Here is a 22,290-nt window from a genome sequence, read left to right as displayed (position 1 = left end):
TGACAGCGACATCTGTCCCCCATTAGAATATGAGTTTTTAGAAAGTAGGAATCATCTCTCTGTACACTCTCCATGTCTAGCAGTGAACCACACAGGGAAGCAGCTAATACATGTCCAAGGAATTAATAAATGGAGGAATGGCTACATGCACGATTGAACAGACCCACTCAATCAGCAGATGACCGACTGAATAAACAGAGGTCCCGATTTCCACCATGCCTCGTGTTCTTGTTTGTTTTCTATCTTTAAGCCTCAGGAGTTAGCTTCTGTCTTTATAGGAAGACCATAAGGGCTCCCCAGAGAGTCCAAGTATGACTTAGCTTCAAGATGCACTGAGATCCTAACAACAGTACAGGCATGAGTTTTACAAGATCTGTGTTCCATACTTGGCTCACCACTACCTTGGCCTTTCCAGTTACTTAATCTCTCTTGGTCATAATTGCTGCATCTATAAAATGAGGTGGTTGGCCTAGCTGATTTCCAAAGTCCCTGCTACGTGTAATATTCCATGATTCTGAAGTCTTGTCTTTAGATTGTGCCTGATATCTCTTGCCCTGACTCTTTGTACCACATATAATTGGGCAACTGTCACATCATTGGACAATTAAGCTTGTACTTGTCACTTAACCATTAGAGAGCATCAGCGTGCCTTTTCCGGTTCTCTTGGTTCAAGGGCATTGCCTCAGTTTGTTCACCAAAGGGTATTGTAGCCCTTTTTACTGCTCCAGTGGTCTCTTCATAAAGGTAATCAGCAACAGAACAAATCATAGTGTATGTGGTCTGAGTCTCTTCCCCTCACCAAGAATATAAGCAAATCCAAGGAGATGCATCTGTAATAATCAAGATCTTTTTTATATATTTTTTTTAATTTTAGGTTCCAAGATACATGTGCAGAACGTGCAGGTTTGTTACATAGGTAAATGTGTCCGATGGTGGTTTGCTGCACCCATCAACCCATCACCTAGGTATTAAGCCCCACATGCATTAGCTATTTGTCCTGATGCTCTCCCTCCTCCACCCCTTCTGACAGGCGCCAATGTGTGTTTTACCTCTCCCTGTGTCCATGCGTTCTCATTGTTCAACTCCCACTTATAAGTGAGAACATGTGGTATTTGGTTTTCTGTTCCTGTGTTAGTTTGCTGAGGATGATGGTTTCCAGCTTCATTCATGTCCCTGCAAAGGACATGATCTCATTCCTTTTTATGGCTGCATAGTTATTCCATGGTGTATATGTGCCACATTTTCTTTATCCAGTCTATCATTGATGGGCATTTGGGTTGGTTCCAAGTCTTTGTTATTGTGAATAGTGCTGCAATAAACTTATGTGTGTACGTATCTTCATATTAGAGTGATTTATATTCCTTTGGGTATATACCCAGTAATAGATTGCTGGGTTAAATGGTATTTCTGGAGTAAAAACCAAGCTCTTAATGATTGATAGTATATAACCTTATACAGAGTTTGTATTAAAAGAATGATGTAAAAAACCACAGGTCACAATACTACAAAGTTTCATTTAAATATCAGTCTAACCAGCCATATCCGTTCCTTTCATTTGCTTAATGCATTTCCTTTCAGTCTGTGTATGATATCAGCCATTTGACTGTTCCTTCTGTGACCCCTACCCAGATAACCTGGATCTACAGCACCTCCAAGTGGGTAGTGAGCCATGGGGTAACACCTCACATGCACAGGGGTGAACACCTGACTCAGATCCAGCCAATCCGGCAGTCACTCCTCATCACATTAGCCCATTTTTCTCTTTTTTAATGAAAGATAGAGAATGTAATCTCAGACCAGAAAGTGTAAGCAGCCAAAATATGGTGGGTACTGAAACAACTACGCATCATACAGATGCAAGAAACAACTGAAACAACTACGCATCATACAGATGCAAGAAACAACTGAAACAACTACGCATCATACAGATGCAAGAAACAACTGAAACAACTACGCATCATACAGATGCAAGAAACAACTGAAACAACTACGCATCATACAGATGCAAGAAACAACTGAAACAACTACGCATCATACAGATGCAAGAAACAACTGAAACAACTACGCATCATACAGATGCAAGAAACAACTGAAACAACTACGCATCATACAGATGCAAGAAACAACTGAAACAACTACGCATCATACAGATGCAAGAAACAACTGAAACAACTACGCATCATACAGATGCAAGAAACAACTGAAACAACTACGCATCATATAGATGCAAGAAAGTCACAGGAAGGTGACTCTTTTAAACTACGTGCATGTCGATTGATGAGTGAGCAAAAAGCCTGGTCCACAAGCAAGGCAGAAAGCAGATAAGACCCTCAGAGAAAAGCTGAATGAGGGGCCCTGCAAAAGGAGGGGATAGACTGGATAAAGAAAGAGGGAGGGAGTCAGAGAATGCATTACTTAGCTCCTACCAGGCCCAGCTGTACCTCCTGCAACTGGATTCCATGAAATTCTCCTTAACGCAGACTCTTACTTAAGGTAAAACAAAACACACATAAATACACAAACACATGCACTTATTTGTGATCACACTCCAGATGCATTTATATCCATCCTTCCTGGGTCACAGGCATCTTTCCATTAATGGTACTGCCCTCTCCTCACAACCTATTACATCAAGTGAGTATTTGATAACTTAAGCTATCCCCTTACTATTATAATTGTTATATAGAAGATATAATTATATGTATAATATACAATATAGTATAATTGTATACTATATTGTATATAATATAATTGTATATAATATAATTGTATATTATACAATAAGGGTGTTTCTGTTTTTCACTGTTTGGACACAGCAGTGGTATAGAAAGAAGCATGAACTTTAGTATTTAAATAAAATAGATTCAAATCCCAGCTCTGCACCCATTAACCATATAATCTGAGACAAGTTATTCACCAAAGTTGCAACTTCCTCCTTTGTAAAAAGGAGATAAATATTGCCTACTGCCCAGGTTTTGAGAAGGATTAGACCTAATTAGTAAAGTGCTTATCACAAAGCCTTGCACACAGTTGGCACTCAATAATCACTTTTATAGACTAGATTCTCATAAATAAAAATGCTGGATCAGAGGGTATGAAAATTGTCCAGGTTCTTGATACGGGCCAAACGCTTTCCCAAAGACTGAGTGAGTGGCTCTACATCGCCCTGATACATTTTTAGAACACAATAGCAGAATAACCCTTCCTCAAGCACTCACATTTCTTCTATCCAGCTTTGCCGTGAATGGAGAAGTCTAGAGCTCAGGGTTCCTTGCTCACGTTAGACTGCGTGCTCCCTCTAACCTGAGAGAGAAACCAGTAGCTGCTTTCTGTCTTAAACAAAGTGGCTTGACAGTCCAGCTGATTCACGGCTTCCTGTTTTCCTCTGACTCCATTGGTCCCACTTAGAGAGCTGTGTACAGGTACTCAGCATGGAAGATAAGTCTGGGCTTGTTTGAAACAAGCCCCAAACTAGTTTCTGTTGCTCTTTTTCTGTGTGTCCTTCTACACCCTATTCAGGCTTCTTATGAGTGCATCTTCACATAACAGCCGGATGAACAAAAATTGCTGCTGAAGCTGAAACAGAGGCGTATACTCATTTCTTACAGCAGAACTAATATGGAATAAAAACTTACATGACTGCCTGGATTCTGCAGCTTAGTTTCTTGAATCTTTTCACTCTCTGATTCGTGGTTTCCAATTGGCTTCTCTATTTTATTCCTCCTTTCTTTTTTCTTCCTTTCTTTCTTTCTTTCTTTTTTTTTTTTTGACAGAGTTTCCCTCTATCGCCCAGGCTGGAGTAGTGAAGTGGCACGATCTTGGCTCACTGCAACCTCCACGTCCCAGGTTCAAGCAATTCTCATGCCTCAGCCTCCTGAGTAGCTGAGATTACAGGCATGTACCACCATGCCTGGCTAATTTTCTTTTTTAATATATTTTTAGTAGAGATGGGGTTTCACCATGGTGGCCAGGCTGGTCTCGAACTCCTGACCTCAAGTGATCCACCCACCTCAGCCTCCCAAAGTGCTGGGATTACAGGCATGAGCCACTGTGCCCAGCCTATTTTACTATGTCTTTCTTCCCCTTCCACGTTGACTCATCTAATTCTTGACTTTCTGCTGAGGCTCTGCTGCTCATCTGTTCTTTTGTTATTTGGATCACCCGTCCCATGACTATCCCTCCACCCAGCTCCAAGGGATGCCCAGGCCCCAGCCTCACCTTCCTGTGACTTTCTCTGGGTTGCCCACCTGGCTCCCACACTTGAAGCCTGCTGCCATCGACACCCCAGCAGGATAATCGGATGGATGATGGACATCAGTTCTCAGCTGGAAAAGTTCCTTTCCACTGACCTGACCCCCAACCACCTCACACAACACGCCTAACAATTTCTTTCCTTAGTGTCCTTTCTTACTGAAACAGCTCCTGATATTTTACTCACAATTTTATACTAAAGGTATCCAGATCACATAAAGAAAATAAAGCTGCATATTAGCTCTAGGAAATATACACATAGTTGAAAAGACCTTTGTTAATAATCAATATTGCAAGAGCTTTGTAACACATGAATACTTTTTTTTTTAAGACTTACAGGCCGTATCTAAAAATAAGCTTTGCCATGACTTGGTTCTTACTCTCTCTCCCTCTATCTAGCTCTCTCTCTCTCTCTCTCTCTCTCTCTCTCTCTCTCTCTCCTTTTAGAGGCAAGGTCTTACCCTGTTGCCCAGGCTGGAGTACAGTGGAATGATCACTACAAACTTGAACTCCTGGGCTCAAGTGATCCTCCCACCTTAGCCTCCCAAGCATCTAGGACCACAGGCAAGCACCACCATGCCAGCTAATTTTTCTTTTTTTTTTTTTTTTTCCCACTTTTTGTAGAGATAAAGTCTCACTATGTTGCCCAGGCTGGTCTCAAAACTCCTAGCTTCAAGTGATCCTTCTGTCTCAGCCTCCAGCCTGACTGGGGTTTACAGGCATGAGCCACCAGCCCAGCCCACTCTCTCCCTCTGAAGCTTTGTCCCAATAGGACTAGGACCATTTGTTACAATGGGAAGGACGACCCTTTCTCCCAGCCACCAAGTCCGGTCCCTGTAGCTATACATCAAAGCTGCCTGTGATAACCAGAGAGTGTTGTGTAGGTCTCATTACCACTGAACACAAATTCAGTTTTGGAAATCAATACAACAACATGTGGGGGGTGTGTGTGTGTGTGTGTGTGTGTGTGTGTTCTCTGATTTAACACACCCCAGTTTAGAACCATCCAGTCTGTCATCAACAATTAAAAAAAAAAAAACAGAAGAAAGGGCAGGTAGTCTGTCCGTTCAAGGACCAGATGGGAAGTCTCTTGTTTTACTTCCTTATTCTCCTGAGAACCACACTGCAAGTTCTGCTATATCAACTTCAGGTCCTTCCTCTACCAACAGACTCCTGATCTTTCCAGGCTGAGTTATGCACCCGCCTTCTTCGGTATCCTACCCGTATCTTATACCAGAGAACTTACATGCATTTCACACAGAGTATCATTAGTTTACTGACCATGTTTGCCTGCCATGTTACAGGTTGAACTATGTCCTCCTAATATTAATATACTGAAGTCCTAACCCTCAGCATCTCTGAATGGGACCTTACTTGATGACAGATGATGTCATACTGGAGTAGGGTGGGCCCTGACTTTAATATGACCGGCTTCCTTATAAAAAGGGGAAATTTGGATACAGACACAGACAGGCAGAATGCCATGTGAGCATGAAGGCAAAGTCTGGGCTATGAGTATACAAGGGAAGAAATGCAGAGATTGCCAGCAAACACCAGAAGCCAGGGAAGAAGCACAAAACATTTTTCCTCATGGCCTTCAGAAGGAACCAACCCTGCTGCCATCTTGATCTTGGACCTCTGGCCTCCAGAACTGCAAGACAATTAATTTCCATGGTTTAAGCCACCCAATTGGTGGTACTTTGTTACAGTAACTCTAGCAAACATATACATCCCACTAGAATATGAGCTTCTTGAGGGTAGTTAGAGGATTCTATTCATTTTTGTATCAATCTAGCACAGAGTGAGGTACAGATAATTTATTTGGTTGTTCCATTATGCTTGTTAAATGCAACCAAGAAACAGCTAGTCCTCCATGTCCCATGTCTTGCTCAACGCTGACTAGCTATCCTGTCCTTAGATAGGGTTACATCGAAAAGAAAGAATGAAACTCGGGATGGAAAACAATTATTCTAGACTGAACATATCAAAATTTCTCAATCCCATTCTTAAACCAATTTCAGAATTAAATCTGCATTTTTTCCCTCTACTTTCCGTACAAAAATAGCGGCTCATTCAGGAACAAAGTCCCTAGCAAGAAGACTTTGCAGGCCACTTGAATGAGATGATATGGCTGGCAGGTCTTCTACCTGGCTGGGTCATATGTTGTCTTTAACCGCACACCAAAGTGAGGCCAAAACTGCCCTGTGGCTTGCATGAATCTGACTAGGGGTGACTCAGTTCACCTCCTTCACACTGTACTGACTCTGTTTGAATGGAGTTATTGAGGCCAGGCGTGGTGGCTCAAGCCTGTAATCCCAGCACTTTGGGAAGCCGAGACGGGCGGATCACAAGGTCAGGAGATCGAGACCATCCTGGCTAACCCGGTGAAACCCCGTCTCTACTAAAAGATACAAAAAACTAGCCAGGCGAGGTGACGGGCGCCTGTAGTCCCAGCTACTCGGGAGGCTGAGGCAGGAAAATGGCGTAAACCCGGGAGGCGGAGCTTGCAGTGAGCTGAGATCCGGCCACTGCACTCCAGCCTGGGCAACAAAGCGAGACTCCGTCTCAAAAAAAAAAAAAAAAAGAATGGAGTTATTGAGGGAAAGAAGGTGATTAAGTGCTAGGTTCACAGAGAAACAGCCCGCTGTGAGCCCCAGAGCTATATGTCACTCTGTTTTTGAAACCAAAATAAAAGAAAAAATTTACTTAATCTATTAATTGTATTAAATATATTTATCTTTTATCCTATATTTTTATCTTTCTTTTTATTTTTATATGTTTATCTTTTTATCTCTTGGAACTGTATTTTTCTGAAATTAAAAATAGAAAATAAATTATGAACTCTCTTGCTAATATCCAATATCATGCTTGACAAAGTCAATTTGGTAATACAAAGAACTTTCCAGAACACTATTTTATTTGAGGTAAATAGAATGAGAATTCAAAAGTACACTGAACAGGTTTCCTTCTCTTACACTGATTTCAGATGATTCGAAAAAAGCAAAAAGAAATGGAAAAGGCAGGTTGGCAAGTTAGCAGGTTATAAAAAATGAAAATTACAGCTGCGGCCAAGCTCTGGAAAATATTCCCTGACCCAGCTAGACGTTGATTATTGAACCAACAGCTTGCTTATATAATTACAGTGTGTCTATAAACCTGGTTGATATGATATACTTGTTTAACTATTAACCTCTAGATTTCCTGGAGTTTCCACAATCCAAAAAACACCTAAAAGTATGAGATACGATATATTCCATTTATTCACCTATTGCAATCACAAGCAATAGCTACAGTATTAATCTTGGTAAGAAAAAGGAAGTTCTTAGAAAACACAAGTAAGGTCTCTTGAGCTTCAGATATTTTGCTGGGGCATTTTCTTTCTTTCTTTCTTTCTTTTAAATCCTTCTAAAGAATTGCTCTATTTTATTGTTCTATTGCGCCACTGGATACTAGAAGTCAAGAGTCCTTCCTGTACCTATGTTGGATCTAATTTCCTCACTGATTCTAAAAATCACATTGATACTTCCACACCTGTCAACATTTTCCTGATCTCTCTCTTATTCACAGGACTTTCCAACTCAATAGTACCTCTTTTAAGCTAATCTAGGATTCCAGTTTAGATTCTACACATTTTTGTGCTTTTCTTACCTCCTCCTAGACAATAAGCTCTTTAAGGGCTGGAAGGAAAGGAAGAGTGAAGCAAATGTATGTTTATAGAGAGAGTACTATAGCAAAGTACCTCAAACATAAAGTGTACTCAATAAATATTTGTTGAATAAATGAATGCCAAGCACTGGCCAAAGCATATTGCATATATGACCTTGCTTAATCTTCATAAAGACCTCGTGAATGAGTGTCAGTCTTTTTATTTAGAAGGTGAGGAAACTGAAGCTAGAGGTTAAGTAGATTTTCCAAGGCTCCATGGCTAATCAGTGGAAGAGTAAAGTCAAATGTATTTCTATTTCCACCCAGCATGATATCTTAAACATAACAATAGACCAAAAAATGTATTGGTTGAGCCAGGAACAGTGGCACTGCCTGTAATCCCAGCTACACAAGAGGATGTTTGAGCTCAAGAGTTGAGGCCAGACTCGGCCACATAGAAGACCCTAAATGAAAAAAATCAAAACAAACAAACAAAAAAACTTTGTTGAATTGATCTAAACAAACTCCTCATCCAAGTTCTCTTTGTAGGTATGTCCAGAGTTTTTGGTATTTTTTTTTAAATGGCAAAGGTGTTTAGGGTACAGGAAGAGGTAAATAAACTGTGAAGACTGCCTCACAAGGTTTACAAATATCACAAAAAGGTTATCTCTGCATTTACGTCAAAATAATTTCCATACTCTTAACTATTCTGTTCCCACTGATTCTTCAGATTCTAGCCCTACACTTACGGCTAACTCCTCTCATCCCATTTGAAATTAGAGGAGGGAGAATAAAGGAAGGGAACAAATAACTTGTCACTCAACAACCAGACCATCTATTTCCACAGCTTCGGCATGGGATCTTGAAAAACAACTGAGGCATAGGTATAGCTGTTCTGCTTTGGCTAGAGAAAGCTGAGAAAGAATTCATTGGTTTAGGCCGGGTGCGGCGGCTCATGCTTGTAATCCCAGCACTTTGGGAGGCTGAGGCAGGCGAATCATGAGGTCAGGAGTTCGAGATGACCCTAGCTAACACAGTGAAGCCCTGTCTCTACTAAAAATACAAAAAGTAGCTGGGCGTGGTGGTGGGCACCTGTAATCCCAGCTACTTGGGAGGCTGAGGCAGGAAAATCTCTTGAACCCGGAAAGCAGAGGTTGCAGTGAGCTGCGATCACACCACTGTACTCCAGCCTGGGTGACGGAGCAAGACATCATCTCAAAAAAAAAAAAAGAATTCATGGGTTTAAAAGGAAATTCATTTCCATCCCCATCTACCTCCTCTGCCACAAAAACAGGCAATTCCAGTTTCCTCCACTCTGTCCAGGACAAGAGGAAAACACTGGAGATGTGGGTTCATTCATCATTTCAAGGAAATTGCACTTGTTACATTTACACAGAAACAACCAGGAAGAAAAGAAGTCACTAAGCCAAAAAGGGGCTGCAGAATCCCCCACACTTAGGTATGCTGCCACATTGACCACGTTCTAGTTACTGTTTTAATATTGATTTAACTTAGATGTGTAAGGAAACACACAAGGTTTGAGTCGGCTTAGTTTCTGTGTGATACAACCTATAGAACAGCAAATGGAAGCAATATTTGTTACCTACATTTTAACATAACATTCCTGTATATCCAGACCAGTAACTATCAGTGGGCCAATTGTAATCAGCCTCCTTCAACCAATGGGCAGTTTCTACTTGGAACTCAACCATAAGAGTCAAAATGAGTCAGACTCTGTACTCTGTGATCAAAAGACATATAAAGGGACATGTCAAAAAGAACCTATAAATAGCTAGACACAGGTCAGCCCTTCTTAATTACCATACTTGGCCCTGGTATGCCCAAATCTATCCAAATTCCTACAGAATACATTCGTTTTTCTTTCTCCAACCATGTCTTTTGTGTAATGGGTTTCATACCTTCATTTTGGAGTGACATCTCAAGCGGGGTAGCCAGGAGCTCAGGTGCTGAGGTCAGACAGACCTTGACTAAAGCTTCTGCTCTGCCACTCTCCGTTTGGTAACTGAGGCAAGTTCTTAACCTCTCTGACCTCAGTTTGCTGGTCTACAAAATGGGATATCACCTCACTGATCCATAGTGAGAGTAAATGATATAATTCACATTCATCACTAAGCACAGTATCTGGAGCACAGAAAGAATCACAGCAGTGATACCATCTGCGATGGTAGAAATTAGCACTTTTTTGTACGTGACTTAAATTTACATCATTCTGGATGTGGTGAACAAATCCGGGCTCATTCTACCAAAGCTCTCCTCTGTCTACATGTAGCTTTCACCTCCCTTCATTTTCAGACCCTCTATCATCCACGATTTAAGTGACTCTGAGCACAAAGAATATTCATCTTCAAAAGAAAATTGCCCACCCAGGGCTAGGGGGTTAATGTAAGAAAACAGCTCTAAACTTTGCAGGAGACGATAACTGGAAATCTCTCTAGTACCATGTAGGGAGGCTTTCACATTTACACAAAAGAAATGATGGAACCTCTGAGCTGGGTCCTGACGATAACCAACAAGCCAGGCAATGGTAGTAGCAGGAGCGTTATTTTTGGTCTCTTAGGTCAGTGCAAAAGTAATTGTGGTTTTTGCCATGAAAAGTGATGGCAAAAAAACAATATTACTTTTGCACCAACCTAATACTTTCTAAAGAAATGTGGGATCAATAGGGAGAGAATGAAGAGTCTGAGGGAAGAATGAATAAACAGCATCTCATCGAAGGGCAGAAAAAAAGAAAAGAAATATAAAGCAAACAGGAAGAACACAACTAAGGGCAAAAGACCCCAGGACGGGCAAAAGGAGACGGGTAACTTAGTTCAGAGGAAATGAGCAATGACCTACAATTCTTATAACTAGGAGAGACACCACTCAGACATTTCCTGTGGGCTGGGCCCAGGAGGTCTCTGGCTGAGCAGCAGACCAGTAGTTATCCAGGTTAACAACTTCCAATTAAAGTCAGAGAGGAATGTTTTCTGGGAGCTCTGTCATGAAGAGACCCCAGTATTGATTGAATGAAGTCATAAAGGGCAGGGTCAACAAACATTTTCTGCAAGGGACCAGATAGTAAACATTTTTGGCTTTGTGGGACATAGGGGCTCTGGTGCAACTACTCAACAACAGCTGTAGAACAAAGAGCAGCCATGGAAAACATACAAATGAATGACCATGGCTGTGTTCCAATATAACTTTGTTTGTGGATGCTGAATTTGAATTTTGTATCATTTTCATGTGCCATGAAACATCGATTTTGATTTTTTTTTCAATCATTTAAAAATGGGAAAACCATCTTCACTCACGGGCTGCACTCAAAAACAGCTGAGGCTTGGCTGGGCGCGGTGGCTCACGCCTGTAACCCCAGCACTTTGGGAGGCTGAGGCGGGTGGATCACGAGGTCAAGAGATCGAGATCATCCTGCCCAACATGGTGAAATCCCGTCTCTACTAAAAATACAAAACATTAGCTAGGCGTGGTGGTGCACACCTGTAATCTCAGCTACTTGGGAGGCTAAGGCAGGAGGATCACTTGAACCCGGGAGGTGGCGATTGCAGTGAGCCAGGATCACGCCATTGCACTCCCAGTTGGGCAACAAAAGCGAAACTCCATCTCAAAAAGAAAAAAAAAAAAAAAAAAACAGCTGAAGCTAGATTTGGCCCAGGAGCTGCAGTTTGCTGCAGGGGCCCTCCAGTCAGACATCCATCCTGCCTCTGCCACTGACTGGCTATCCAGCCACAGGCAAATAGGTTTCTTCACTCGTAAATTAAGGATAATAACATCACCTTTCTCCGTAGTGTTTATGGGACATCCTAAATCATACTACCTGAAAAGTAACTGGCTTAGGGTAAGTGATGATGACAACAGCCTTGGGAGTGGTACAGGGAGGGGTCGTGATCAGCAGCTCCATCTGGGGCTAATGGTCTGTCTGAAGAAGACTGATCTCAAGGATCTGACTTAAGGAGGGACGTACAGACCAGAAACTAAAACAGATGACAGGGATGCTGCAAATGCTTATTTAATGCTTCAACTCAGAGTCGAGTTGACTAAATGACGATGATTTGGCCGGGCGTGGTGGCTCATGCCTGTAATCCCAGCACTTCGGGAGGCCGAGGCAGGTGGATCACCTGAAGTCAGGAGTTCGGGACCAGCCTGGCCAACATGATGAATCTCTATCTCTACTAAAAATACAAAAATTAGCCAGGTGTAGTGCGGGCGCCTGTAATCCCAGCTACTCTGGAGGCTGAGGCAGGAGAATTGCTTAAAACTGGGAGTCAGAAGTTGCAGTGAGCTGAGGTTGCACCACTGCACTCCAATCTGGGCAACAGAGTGAGACTCCATCTCAAAAACAAAAACAAAAAATTACGATGATTTCTGATAGACTTCATTGTATAACCTGAATATCCTCCTCAACTCAGAAAGGAGATTAGGGACTACACACTGAACCGCGTGGGCCAACTCAGGATGACCATCAAAGGAGACAGAGTGGGGAACAAGCCAGGGAGGAAGGGGCTGGGCAGAGGCAGTGGAGGTGGTCAAGGAGGAAGTGAAGAATCATTTCACTTGGAGGTGATCCTCGCGGAGTTCCCTGTTTTGTTACGGGGCAGCCAGCTGTTAAAAACACTGTCTCTGGGCCAGGCACCGTGGCTCACGCCTGTAATCCCAGCACTTTGGGAGGCCGAGGTGGGCGGATCACGAGGTCAGGAGATCGAGACCATCCTGGTTAACACAGTGGAACCCCGTCTCTAGCAAAAAATACAAAAAAAATTAGCCGGGCGTGGTGGGGGGCGCCTGCAGGCCCAGCTACTCGGGAGGCTGAGGCAGGAGAATGGCGTGAACCTGGGAGGCAGAGTTTGCAGTGAGCCGAGATCGCACCACTGCACTCCAGCCTGGGCAACAGAGTGAGACTCTGTCTCAAAAAACAAACAAACAAACAAACAAACAAACAAACAAAAAACCATTGTCTCTGACAATCCTTCGGAGGCCTCATAGACTTAAAAATCAGCTCCTAAAACCAGCACAGGATGGAGAAATTCACTTCAATTCTATTGGATGGGATTCTTTGGACAATTCATCTTAGTTCCTCATATTTTTTAAAAAGAAAGTTAGCAGAGAATCGTGCAACTTTTAAATCTGTTCAGAAGGCTTAGGTAGGAGAAATGACACTTCACCAGCCATTATAAGTTGCTTTTCATGCTGTTCTTGCAACTTCCAAATAATTAAGCAAATACATAATGGGAATATCAGTGTGAACAAAGAAGAAGCACAAGAAGAAAATTGCATTATAATTTAATTACCCAAATATTTCATAAAACTTAGGAGCAAATGAGAGCTTATCCTTACTGATGAAAAATACTTTCATTGTCAAGACATTTTTTGAGCACCTATTATTGATAAGCACAATGCTATAAGAGTCAGAGATATAAAGATATATAAGAAGAGGTTTAGTTACCCAGCAAGAGCTTTCAGACAAGACAGTCCATAAAAGGCAAACAACCATTACAGTGGTTAAAACTTGCAGCTGTACAATGTAGGCACTGGGAATCAAAATGAGAGCATTTGCAAAATATCCTTTGGCAGAGAACTGGTAAGAAACCCCACCATCATGATTCACATGTCACCATTTCTTGGACACAGAAAAATAACCCCTGCTGAGTATACAATCGGCTCCCCCTTGCCAGCCTGCTCCCCACAAAAACAAGCAAAGCTAAAAATGCGAAATATACTAAAGATTCTGAAGAAAAAAAAATATTTTATAAATGTGGATTACTAGTGTCCGTGTGTGGTTTAGTGAAAAGAACTTACGGACAGAGAATCTGTAGATCTGACTTTTACCTGTGACTCTACCTCTACTGTCTTCAGGAAAGTCACTCACTTCCAAGGCCTCAGTTAGCTTATTTGTAAAATGAGGTGATTGGACTATAAAACGTTCATGGCTCTAAATTCTATCACTTAATATCAGGATGCATAAATAGGCACATTAACGAAGGCTATGTTAAGGATATGTTAAGTCTGATTGACTTATATTACTTGTGAGGTCATTAAAATTGATTCTTAACAAGAATCTTAAAAGATTCTGGACTGAATTCTTTTAACAAATCTAAGAAATTTAAGTCAACCACCTTTTGTGATCAGGCATTGCACACGAAGCTAAAAGAAAAATCAGATTGAATTTCTCTGCAACAACGCGTATAACACAACCAGGTGCTATGTAAGAATTATTTATAAAACTAAAGAAAAACTAATTTTGCCTGAAAAGAGAACTGAAAATGCAGGAATGCCCAAAAGTAAGCTATTTCTCAGACTGGAATTTAATCAGATCACTACATTTTTCTTATTATTTTCATATAGGTCTGGATAGCTACAGACTACGTAAACAAAATGAGTTTATAAACTATGTGATAGTCGCTTAAGACATTAGGTTAAAATTAAAATTAGAGCTCATCAAGGAATTAAATTGTTCAGATACACAGAATCCAACTTTCAATCCATGATTACCTAACCTCTATAATATTGCTATTTTCTGGCTAACTTTGAAAATAATTTGATCCCCAAATTAATTATTATTATTATTATTTTTTTTTTCTTGAGATGAAGTCTGGCTCCATTGCCCAGGCTGGAGTGCAGTGGCACGATCTCTGCTCACTGCAACCTCTGCCTCCCAGGCTCAAGTGATTCTCCTGCCTCAGCCTCCCAAGAAGCTGGGATTATAGGCATGCGCCACCACGCCTGGCTAATTTTTGTATTTTTAGTGGAGACAGGGTTTCACCATGTTGGCCAGGCTGGTCTCGAACTCCTGACCTCAGGTGATCCACTTGCCTGGGCCTTCCAAAGTGGGGTTACAGGCGTAAGCCACCGTGCCTGGCCACCCAAATTAAAATTTTAAGGATATATTTCATGAGAGAAAAAGAAATTTGGGCACACGAAACATAAATGTCAAAAAAAAGTGAGAAATGCAACTGCCTTATCACTAATGACATTAGAGTAGAATATTAATAGCTTTCATCAAACTGCCAAAGACTTTTTTAAATTGTTATAACCAGGATGAAGAAAGGTACCATCTTCCTGAAAAGCAATTTATTTGGCAATATTTACCATAATGCTTGAAAGGAGAGAATGGGCACATCTAAATATTATTGGTAGAGGGCCGGGCGCGGTGGCTCAAGCCTGTAATCCCAGCACTTTGGGAGGCCAAGACGGGCGGATCACGAGGTCAGGAGATCGAGACCATCCTGGCTAACACGGTGAAACCCCGTCTCTACTAAAAGATACAAAAATATAGCCGGGCGAGGTGGTGGGCGCCTGTCGTCCCAGCTACTCGGGAGGCTGAGGCAGGAGAATGGCGTGAACCCGGGGGCGGAGCTTGCAGTGAGCTGAGATCCGGCCACTGCACTCCAGCCCGGGTGACAGAGCGAGACTCCGTCTCAAAAAAAAAAGAAAAAAATATATATATATTATTGGTAGAAATGAGATTTAGTGCTACCTCTATGGAGGGCAATTTAGCAATATATCTATACATGCCCTTTGACCCAGGACTTCCACTTCTAGGAATCATCCTAAAGAAATAATTGGACAAATGTATAAAGATGTATGTTCCAGGTATTCTTTACAGTACTGTGTATAGCGGTGCAAAAAAATGGAAACTATTTGAAAACTCAATGTGACATTAAGTAAATGGCTACATTCTTACAAATTAAAATATGCAGTCATTAAAAAGTAGGTAACCTTATGTGTACTACTACAGAAGGATATCCAAGATATATGGTAGAGGATAAAAAAGCAAGTTACAAAATACAATATATAGTGTGTAAAATAACATGTGCATACAAATGTGGAGATAGTACCCAAAAAACTAACAGTAATTAGCTCTGGGTGGTATGACTTTGAGTGAGTTTTATATTCTTATTGTGAATTTATCTTTGGTTTGAATTTTTTGATTGGCATATGTCTTCTTTTTTTTTTGCAATAATAAAAAGCTATTTTCAGAAGGAAGAAAAGAGAATGGAGAGCGAAGAAGAACTGGACATTCATAGCCTGTGGTTTTGCTCCCTGGAATTTAATCTAAGGGCATAGTATGCATGATAATGTATGAACTGGTATGACCATCACGGAAATATTCATAATAGTGAAAGTTAATAAACGTTGTGATTCTATTTAAATAAATACAATGGAAGAGGATACTATGAATGTAGAAATATATAAACTTGGGAATATTTTGCCATATATTGGTAAGTGAAACAAGAGGTAACAAAATAGACTTAGTTTTACACATATTTTGGATGCCTCATACACATAGATAGAAAAAAAAAGTCCAAAAGAATAAATGCCAAATGTAGGGATGCAGTAACTAGTCATTCTTATGTTTCCTTTTCTATGAAATGCTTCTATAATGAACAAGGGTTATTTATGAAATTTCTTTTAAGTTTTAAAAATATTCCTTGTAGATCTTTCAGATTTTAAAATACTGGAGAGTGATTAAAGTAACACTAATCCGTGAAAAACAAAGACAAGAGAATCTCAACTCTTTTCTCCAACATTAAATTTACCACCCAGAGACCCCTGAAGCCCCCTACAGTTAACATGCCACATGCTCTAAAAAACTGAACGCAATAGTAATACAAAGCAAGCTCAGGAAACCCAAGGTACCTATTCTGATTTTGTGTCCTGAGATGTACGGGGTTATAAAACATACTGGCTCAGATTACAGGCTAAGCATGACAAGTCCGTCTGGTACAACCTAACAAAGGAATTTATAGAGAACAAGAAATTTACACATTCCATTTCCCAGGGTGGAATGAATTACAGACGCAAAGAACCGCAGTAGAGTTCAGACCTTTCCTACCACTCTGCTATATGCTTCTGAATTGTGCCTCATAGGCATTTCTTACATGATTTACTTATTGCTCTCTACAACAAAAATCAACTAGTATTTTTTAAAGGTGAATAGGAGGAGAAGTGAGAAAAGTGTATTTTAACTGGGTCAAACTTTTTGTATATTTTCAGGTGAACTGGGGGATGCCAGATCTCCCTAACTCCCTCTTTCTCTCCCTCCCTCCGAAGATCATTATGGCTGATAACAATAGTTTTTCTCTCCCGGGTAGTGTAGATGACACATTTTTCCTGTAGCTTGTCTTCCTGTAGTGTGCAGGAATTCCTGCACTTTCTGGGTGCCCTTCCTGTTAACTTACATTTCAGATTTCCTCAAAAGGCATTCTACTGCTTTAATATTTGAAAAATGTCAACTCAACCCCAGACAGCTAATATAAACAAGCTGAAAAGCATACCACCTAAAGTTACAACTGTGGAAAACAAAATTTCTTTTTCAGAAATTCTTTCTCGGAATCTCACTGTTGGTAAGGCTGTAGAGCAGTAACCCAGTCCTTCCAGCTTCCAGGGAGTCTGTAATTCCTTTGCCTCTGCTGTGCCTTAAATTAGAGGTCTGTTAAACCGAATTATAGTCATCTAGAAAGTTCGTAAAGGTCCTTGAATTGAACATGTTGTTAAATTCTTCAACACTATGAGATTGTATCCACCTTTCACTTTTCCTCCCATTTCTTTGGTTAGAATATTAAAAAGAAGTTTGGTACTGCAGAAAGTATTTTGGCCATTTGAGAATAGTGTAGCTGAATAAGGCCAATTTCACATTTAAAGTCCAGGCCAAGGCGGCTGGCTCATTTGCCATTTCTAAAATGATCACCCACTTCTTTCTACCAATAATTTTCCTTTTGGACAAGAACCCCATGTTCATTCCAGATGTACTTTCCAAGCAGAATCCAATTAAGAAAACTCATCTGGGTAAATGGGAATTGATTTGAAGGACCACCAGTACCTGATCCATTGGAAACACATCCACAGGGAAGAGTGCAGTGCTAATACCTCCTTTGGCTTCTCAACTCAAAAACGGGCTCTACTAAGAGGGAGCTATGTTCATAGTGAGTCCAAAAATATGCAAAAAGGAGCCTGATTTAGTTTAGATCCTAAAGTCCAAAGATAAGATCACAGTAAACACCACCTTCTTCATAAACCTTCCTGACTCTCCCCCAAATAGATAAATCACTTCCATTTTTAAACTCCAATAGCACCATTTCTCTTCAATACCTGTCCTGTTATCTTGTATTATAATGATTTCCTTACATTTTTGTTTTCACCAACCTGAAGGAGAAACTTCATTTTAAATATTTTTGTGTGTCCCCAAATCATGTGCACACATACACACACAATACATGCATACACATGCATATATATACACACATACGTATGTATATACATGCATATTGCAATATGTTACACATATATTAAACTGAATTGAATGAATGAGCGAATGTTTACCAAATACAAAGTAACTAAATGCCATCTCTTTAACACAGCAAAGCATGGACTGCCTCTTCTGAACTATGATTTCTCTACTCCATAAAGAGATTTTAGGTTTTCCCTATTTAAGGAACATCTCCACCTGATATGTCAATTCCTAGGTTCTTCAGCACTCTTAACTTTTCAGATTTCCATTCTCCCCTAATACTCAAAGAAAAGTAGAGCGCTACTTGGAATGCTTAACATTATTACTTCCTTCTTGGGCTGCTGAGATATAGGACTCTCATCAGGTAGAATTAAAAAGCGGTGCAACAACTCCCTACATACCCTCCCAAAAAAGTGGCAAAAAGCTTATTAGACCCTTTAATTTCACCATGTCTTACTCAAATAGTGTCCTGGGTAGCCTAATTCAATAGTATCTAACACCTCTCTTCATCATTCCATACTTTCTCATATGGCATATGCTTTCTCTATGGTAAAGAAACAATTGTTCTGAAACAAGTGACTTGGGGTCCCAGGGGTACCTGACAGCACCCAGTCTGCTCCTTGATGTCATATCAGGAATTTTTTTAAATCCCCTTCCCAGGGTGACATTAAGCCTGCAAAATACAACTGTGTTTAAAAACAAAAATTAAGAAAATAAAATAAAAGAACATAAAGAAAACAACCATAACGTGAACTTCTGACCTATTATAGCCGACTAAACACACGAAGTTACACACTTAAAATATTTCATTATGGTTGTCAATGAAACAGTGCAGTCCCTTCACACTGCTGTCATGCTTAAAAGTACAGTTTTACCTCCAATATTTTTCCCCAAGATGCAAAGCATCTCCCAAATGGGCAGACATAAAACATTTAGGTCTTCACTGCTGCTTCTAAATTTTGCGAGCCAATAAGCAATTGGTGTAAAGTGCAAAATCTCAGAAGAGCAAGACTTGTCTGCTTTTTCGTGATATGCTGTTATTCACCCTTCACCTTTACTTCCTTTAAAAATCAAAAGTTCTCTAATGTTCAAGGCGATATCAATGGGAAATTTAGCTAAATACTGGCACCGCAATGGTCTATTCCCCAAAGAATATAAGATTACATTAATTTCCTAGTAGTTTAACTCAAGTTTTACCTTTCATCTTCACCTATAGAGTTTTTAAAAGTTTCTATTCCTGTTGCATACAAAATTACTTATAATATGTGTGCATAGTAAAGAATTTTACAATTATATAAAGCCTTGCACATTTAGACGCTACCAACCTGCTCTGTCTCTCCTGACTGTGCAAAAGGCAAAAAGAGCTCAGTAATCCTAGCAGAAGAATGCAAATAACGTCAATGCACAGCTGAACTGCAAGCCCTGCCTTACAGGAACTCTCTGTGTCTGCAAAAAAAGACACATACTAAACAGGAAATGCAACTGAGCTGTGGAAAACCTCAAACTTAAAAATGCAATCGCCAGGCGAAAATTGCATCCATGCATTCATAAATGCATGCACAACCCTTTGCATTTTTGCAACTAATGCAAATAGCCTCTTACCTTTCGACTGAGACATTTTCCCCTTTCCTTTGATGGGGGAGGGGAGCACAAAAGACTTTGCCTTGCTTCTCTTCTGTAGCTAGTTTTGCAACAAAGATGCAAGCTGCAGGCGTGCAATCTTCATGCAAGTGGAGTTTCTCTTGACCGATGCAGCAGATGGACTTTCAGGGAATCAAGATGGAAATGCACACCTTGCAAAACAGACTGGAAAGTGATTTTTCCCCCAGTTGCAACGTTAGGGAAGGCTGTGCTGCAGCTACATGATGGGCCAGGGCTGGCAGCTAAAAGCTCCAAACTTGGAACTGAGTATCTTAGTGCGCAGACGTCCTTCCTGCGAAGGGCGCGAAGGCCGCTGGGTAATGTAGTTCCCAGCGGAGTCCACGGGGCTCTGATTTAAGGAAACGTGGTCGCCTCGGTCGCTGAGCGAGATAACTGGGTGCGACAAAGATTGCGTCCAGATAAACAAGTCAGACACATTCAGTACAGTGATGGGTGAAAACCGGCAAGGCCAAGAAGGAGCGGCAGTTTTATTCTCGAAAGCCTCTGAAACAACAGCTAAAGAGTATTAGGTTAGCTAAAGAGCTTTTGGCTTGTCTAGAAGGTCTGTTTGGGAGTTTTGTGTGTTGATTTTGCAGCTCAGCACCTGTTGTGCTGTTCTTGCCTGTAGACGTTTTACACTCACACCTCCATTTTTTGTTTGTTTGTTTAGGTTTTTTTTTTTTTTTTCTTTTTGAGACGGAGTCTCGCTCTATCGCCCAGGCTGGAGTGCAGTGGCGCGATCTCTGCTCACTGCAACCTCCGCCTCCCGGGTTCAAGCAATTCTCCTGCCTTAGCCTCCCGAGTAGCTGGGATTACAGGCATGCGCCACCACGCCCGGCTAATGTTTTTGTATTTTTAGTAGAGACGGGGTGTCAACACTTGGCCAGGTTGGTCTCGAACTCCTGTCCTTGTGATCCGCCCGCCTCGGCTTCCCAAAGTGCTGAGATTACAGGCGTGAGCCACTGGGCCTGGCCACACCTCCATTTTTAAAAACATTTTTTCTAGTCTGAAAATGTATGGATGATTTGGCTGGCTGGAGGTAAGGTTACCTTTCCTCTGTAGAGAAGATGCAAAATTTTGTTTTGTGAGAAACGATCCAGGTCAGTTATTTCCAAGGAACCCGAAACTCAGTAGGGGGTGGGGGTGGGGAAGAAGATTGGAGGCTTCTCATTTCTCACAGGGTTACAGAGGAAGTTCTGCTTTTTATACGTCAAAGCTAACTTTATCAAAATTAAGGTATCTAGATGATTTTATCTCACCTGGGAGGAGAGTCCCTGGCCTAGGGGGAAAGTGGGTGGAAAGTGAATAAAGTCGAATGTCTTGAATTTATTCACTAAAATTAACAGATATTTGTTGCGTGTCTGACATGTGCCAGGCACCTTTCTAGGGTCCTGGGGTGTTCATTCATTATGTACCGCTCACACATAGTAGCTAGACAGCACCCTGATGGAGAACAGCGTCACCTCTTTCTCAAGGAAGCCAGAGATGCTTAGAACAATTCACTGCAAGGAATGGAGAGGAGCGAGCAGGGCATGGGCAAAAATGAGCTCAGACTTCTACTTCATGGAGCAGACAGACTCAGAAATGTTCTTTTAAGACAGAGAGGGAGGAATTGAGGAATTCAAGGAGGTGTGGACAAAGCACCGTGGCAGAAATAAGGACAGCCTCACTCAGAGGATGCCAAGGAGACCTCAATGCCTTGTGTGCAGGAGTGGTGAGGGCGGGGGGATTTTACAGGTGAGGACTCCCCAGGGCCTTAAAAGGTGGGCTAGAGGTTTAGACTTTATTCTGCAGGTACTTGCGGGGAGTTGAAAGGGTCTTGCAAAGGGGTGTAACTTAATCCAAGCATTGTTTTAAGAAAGTAAATTTGCCCTCAGCAATCAAGGTGGGTTGGAACTGGGAGAGGCTAGAGATAGGTCAGGTCAGTAGTGAAAGGCAAAAAGAGGCACTTTGAAAGAAGATGCAGCTAGATTTGATGACTGCTAATGAAAACTATTGGAATTGTATTTAGAATGCTGGAAGCCAGGACCATCTGCATAAGGGATGCATTAGAGGGAAGGAAGCAGTCTTATTTCAGCTGCAAACCAGCAAATCAACTCTTAAATATGCAACAGGTTGTGAGACTAACATTAATTTACTTAAGTTGGTCCCCTTTATTGACATTCTTGAGAATTAGTCAAGGCAATCTAATCTCCGTATTAGCTTCTGCCCCTAAGAGGAAGGCATTTCTGATCCATGAACACCGGTGCAAGGACTTTGTAACTCTTTTACTGTCCTTCTAGGCTAACTCATGTTGTCCCTTCCCTCCTGTCTTATATACATACAAGGTCAGCACCCCCTCAAACCAGCATGGTTTCCTAAGTCTCATTTAACCAGTAGACATAATGTGTGAAAATCTAGTTCACTTTCCCAAACACTGATGGAGCCAGGCCCTGGGATAGCTACTGGAGCTTTCTGTAAACTGGTTTAGTCCAGGCAGGGCCTGAATAGTCACCTAGAGCTTGCTTCAA

General features: G+C 41.2%; 1 protein-coding gene across 7 annotated transcripts in view; it reads right to left on the bottom strand.

The window, feature by feature from the left end:
• Positions 1 to 20,045, bottom strand: part of MAP2K6 (mitogen-activated protein kinase kinase 6) — a 141,614-nt gene extending 121,569 nt beyond the window's left edge. For 4 of the 7 annotated variants that reach the window (XR_010581963.2, XM_065531916.2, XM_065531915.2 and 1 more), the window contains exon 1: positions 19,742 to 19,802. Coding sequence is in view for 2 of the 7 variants with exons in the window: in XM_045374500.3 (XP_045230435.1) it covers positions 19,742 to 19,757 (16 nt within the window). In the remaining 5 variants the exon portion in view is untranslated. Of the gene's footprint in view, positions 1 to 3,218; positions 3,325 to 19,741 lie in introns of those variants that run through there. The other 3 variants (XM_045374500.3, XM_065531914.2, XM_065531919.2) reach the window with 2 other exon arrangements.
• Positions 20,046 to 22,290: the final 2,245 nt, after the last annotated feature.

The sequence above is a fragment of the Macaca fascicularis genome, chromosome 16 (genome assembly GCF_037993035.2).
Source record: "Macaca fascicularis isolate 582-1 chromosome 16, T2T-MFA8v1.1".
NCBI lineage: Eukaryota > Metazoa > Chordata > Mammalia > Primates > Cercopithecidae > Macaca > Macaca fascicularis.
This window is presented reverse-complemented; position numbering and strand designations above follow the sequence as displayed.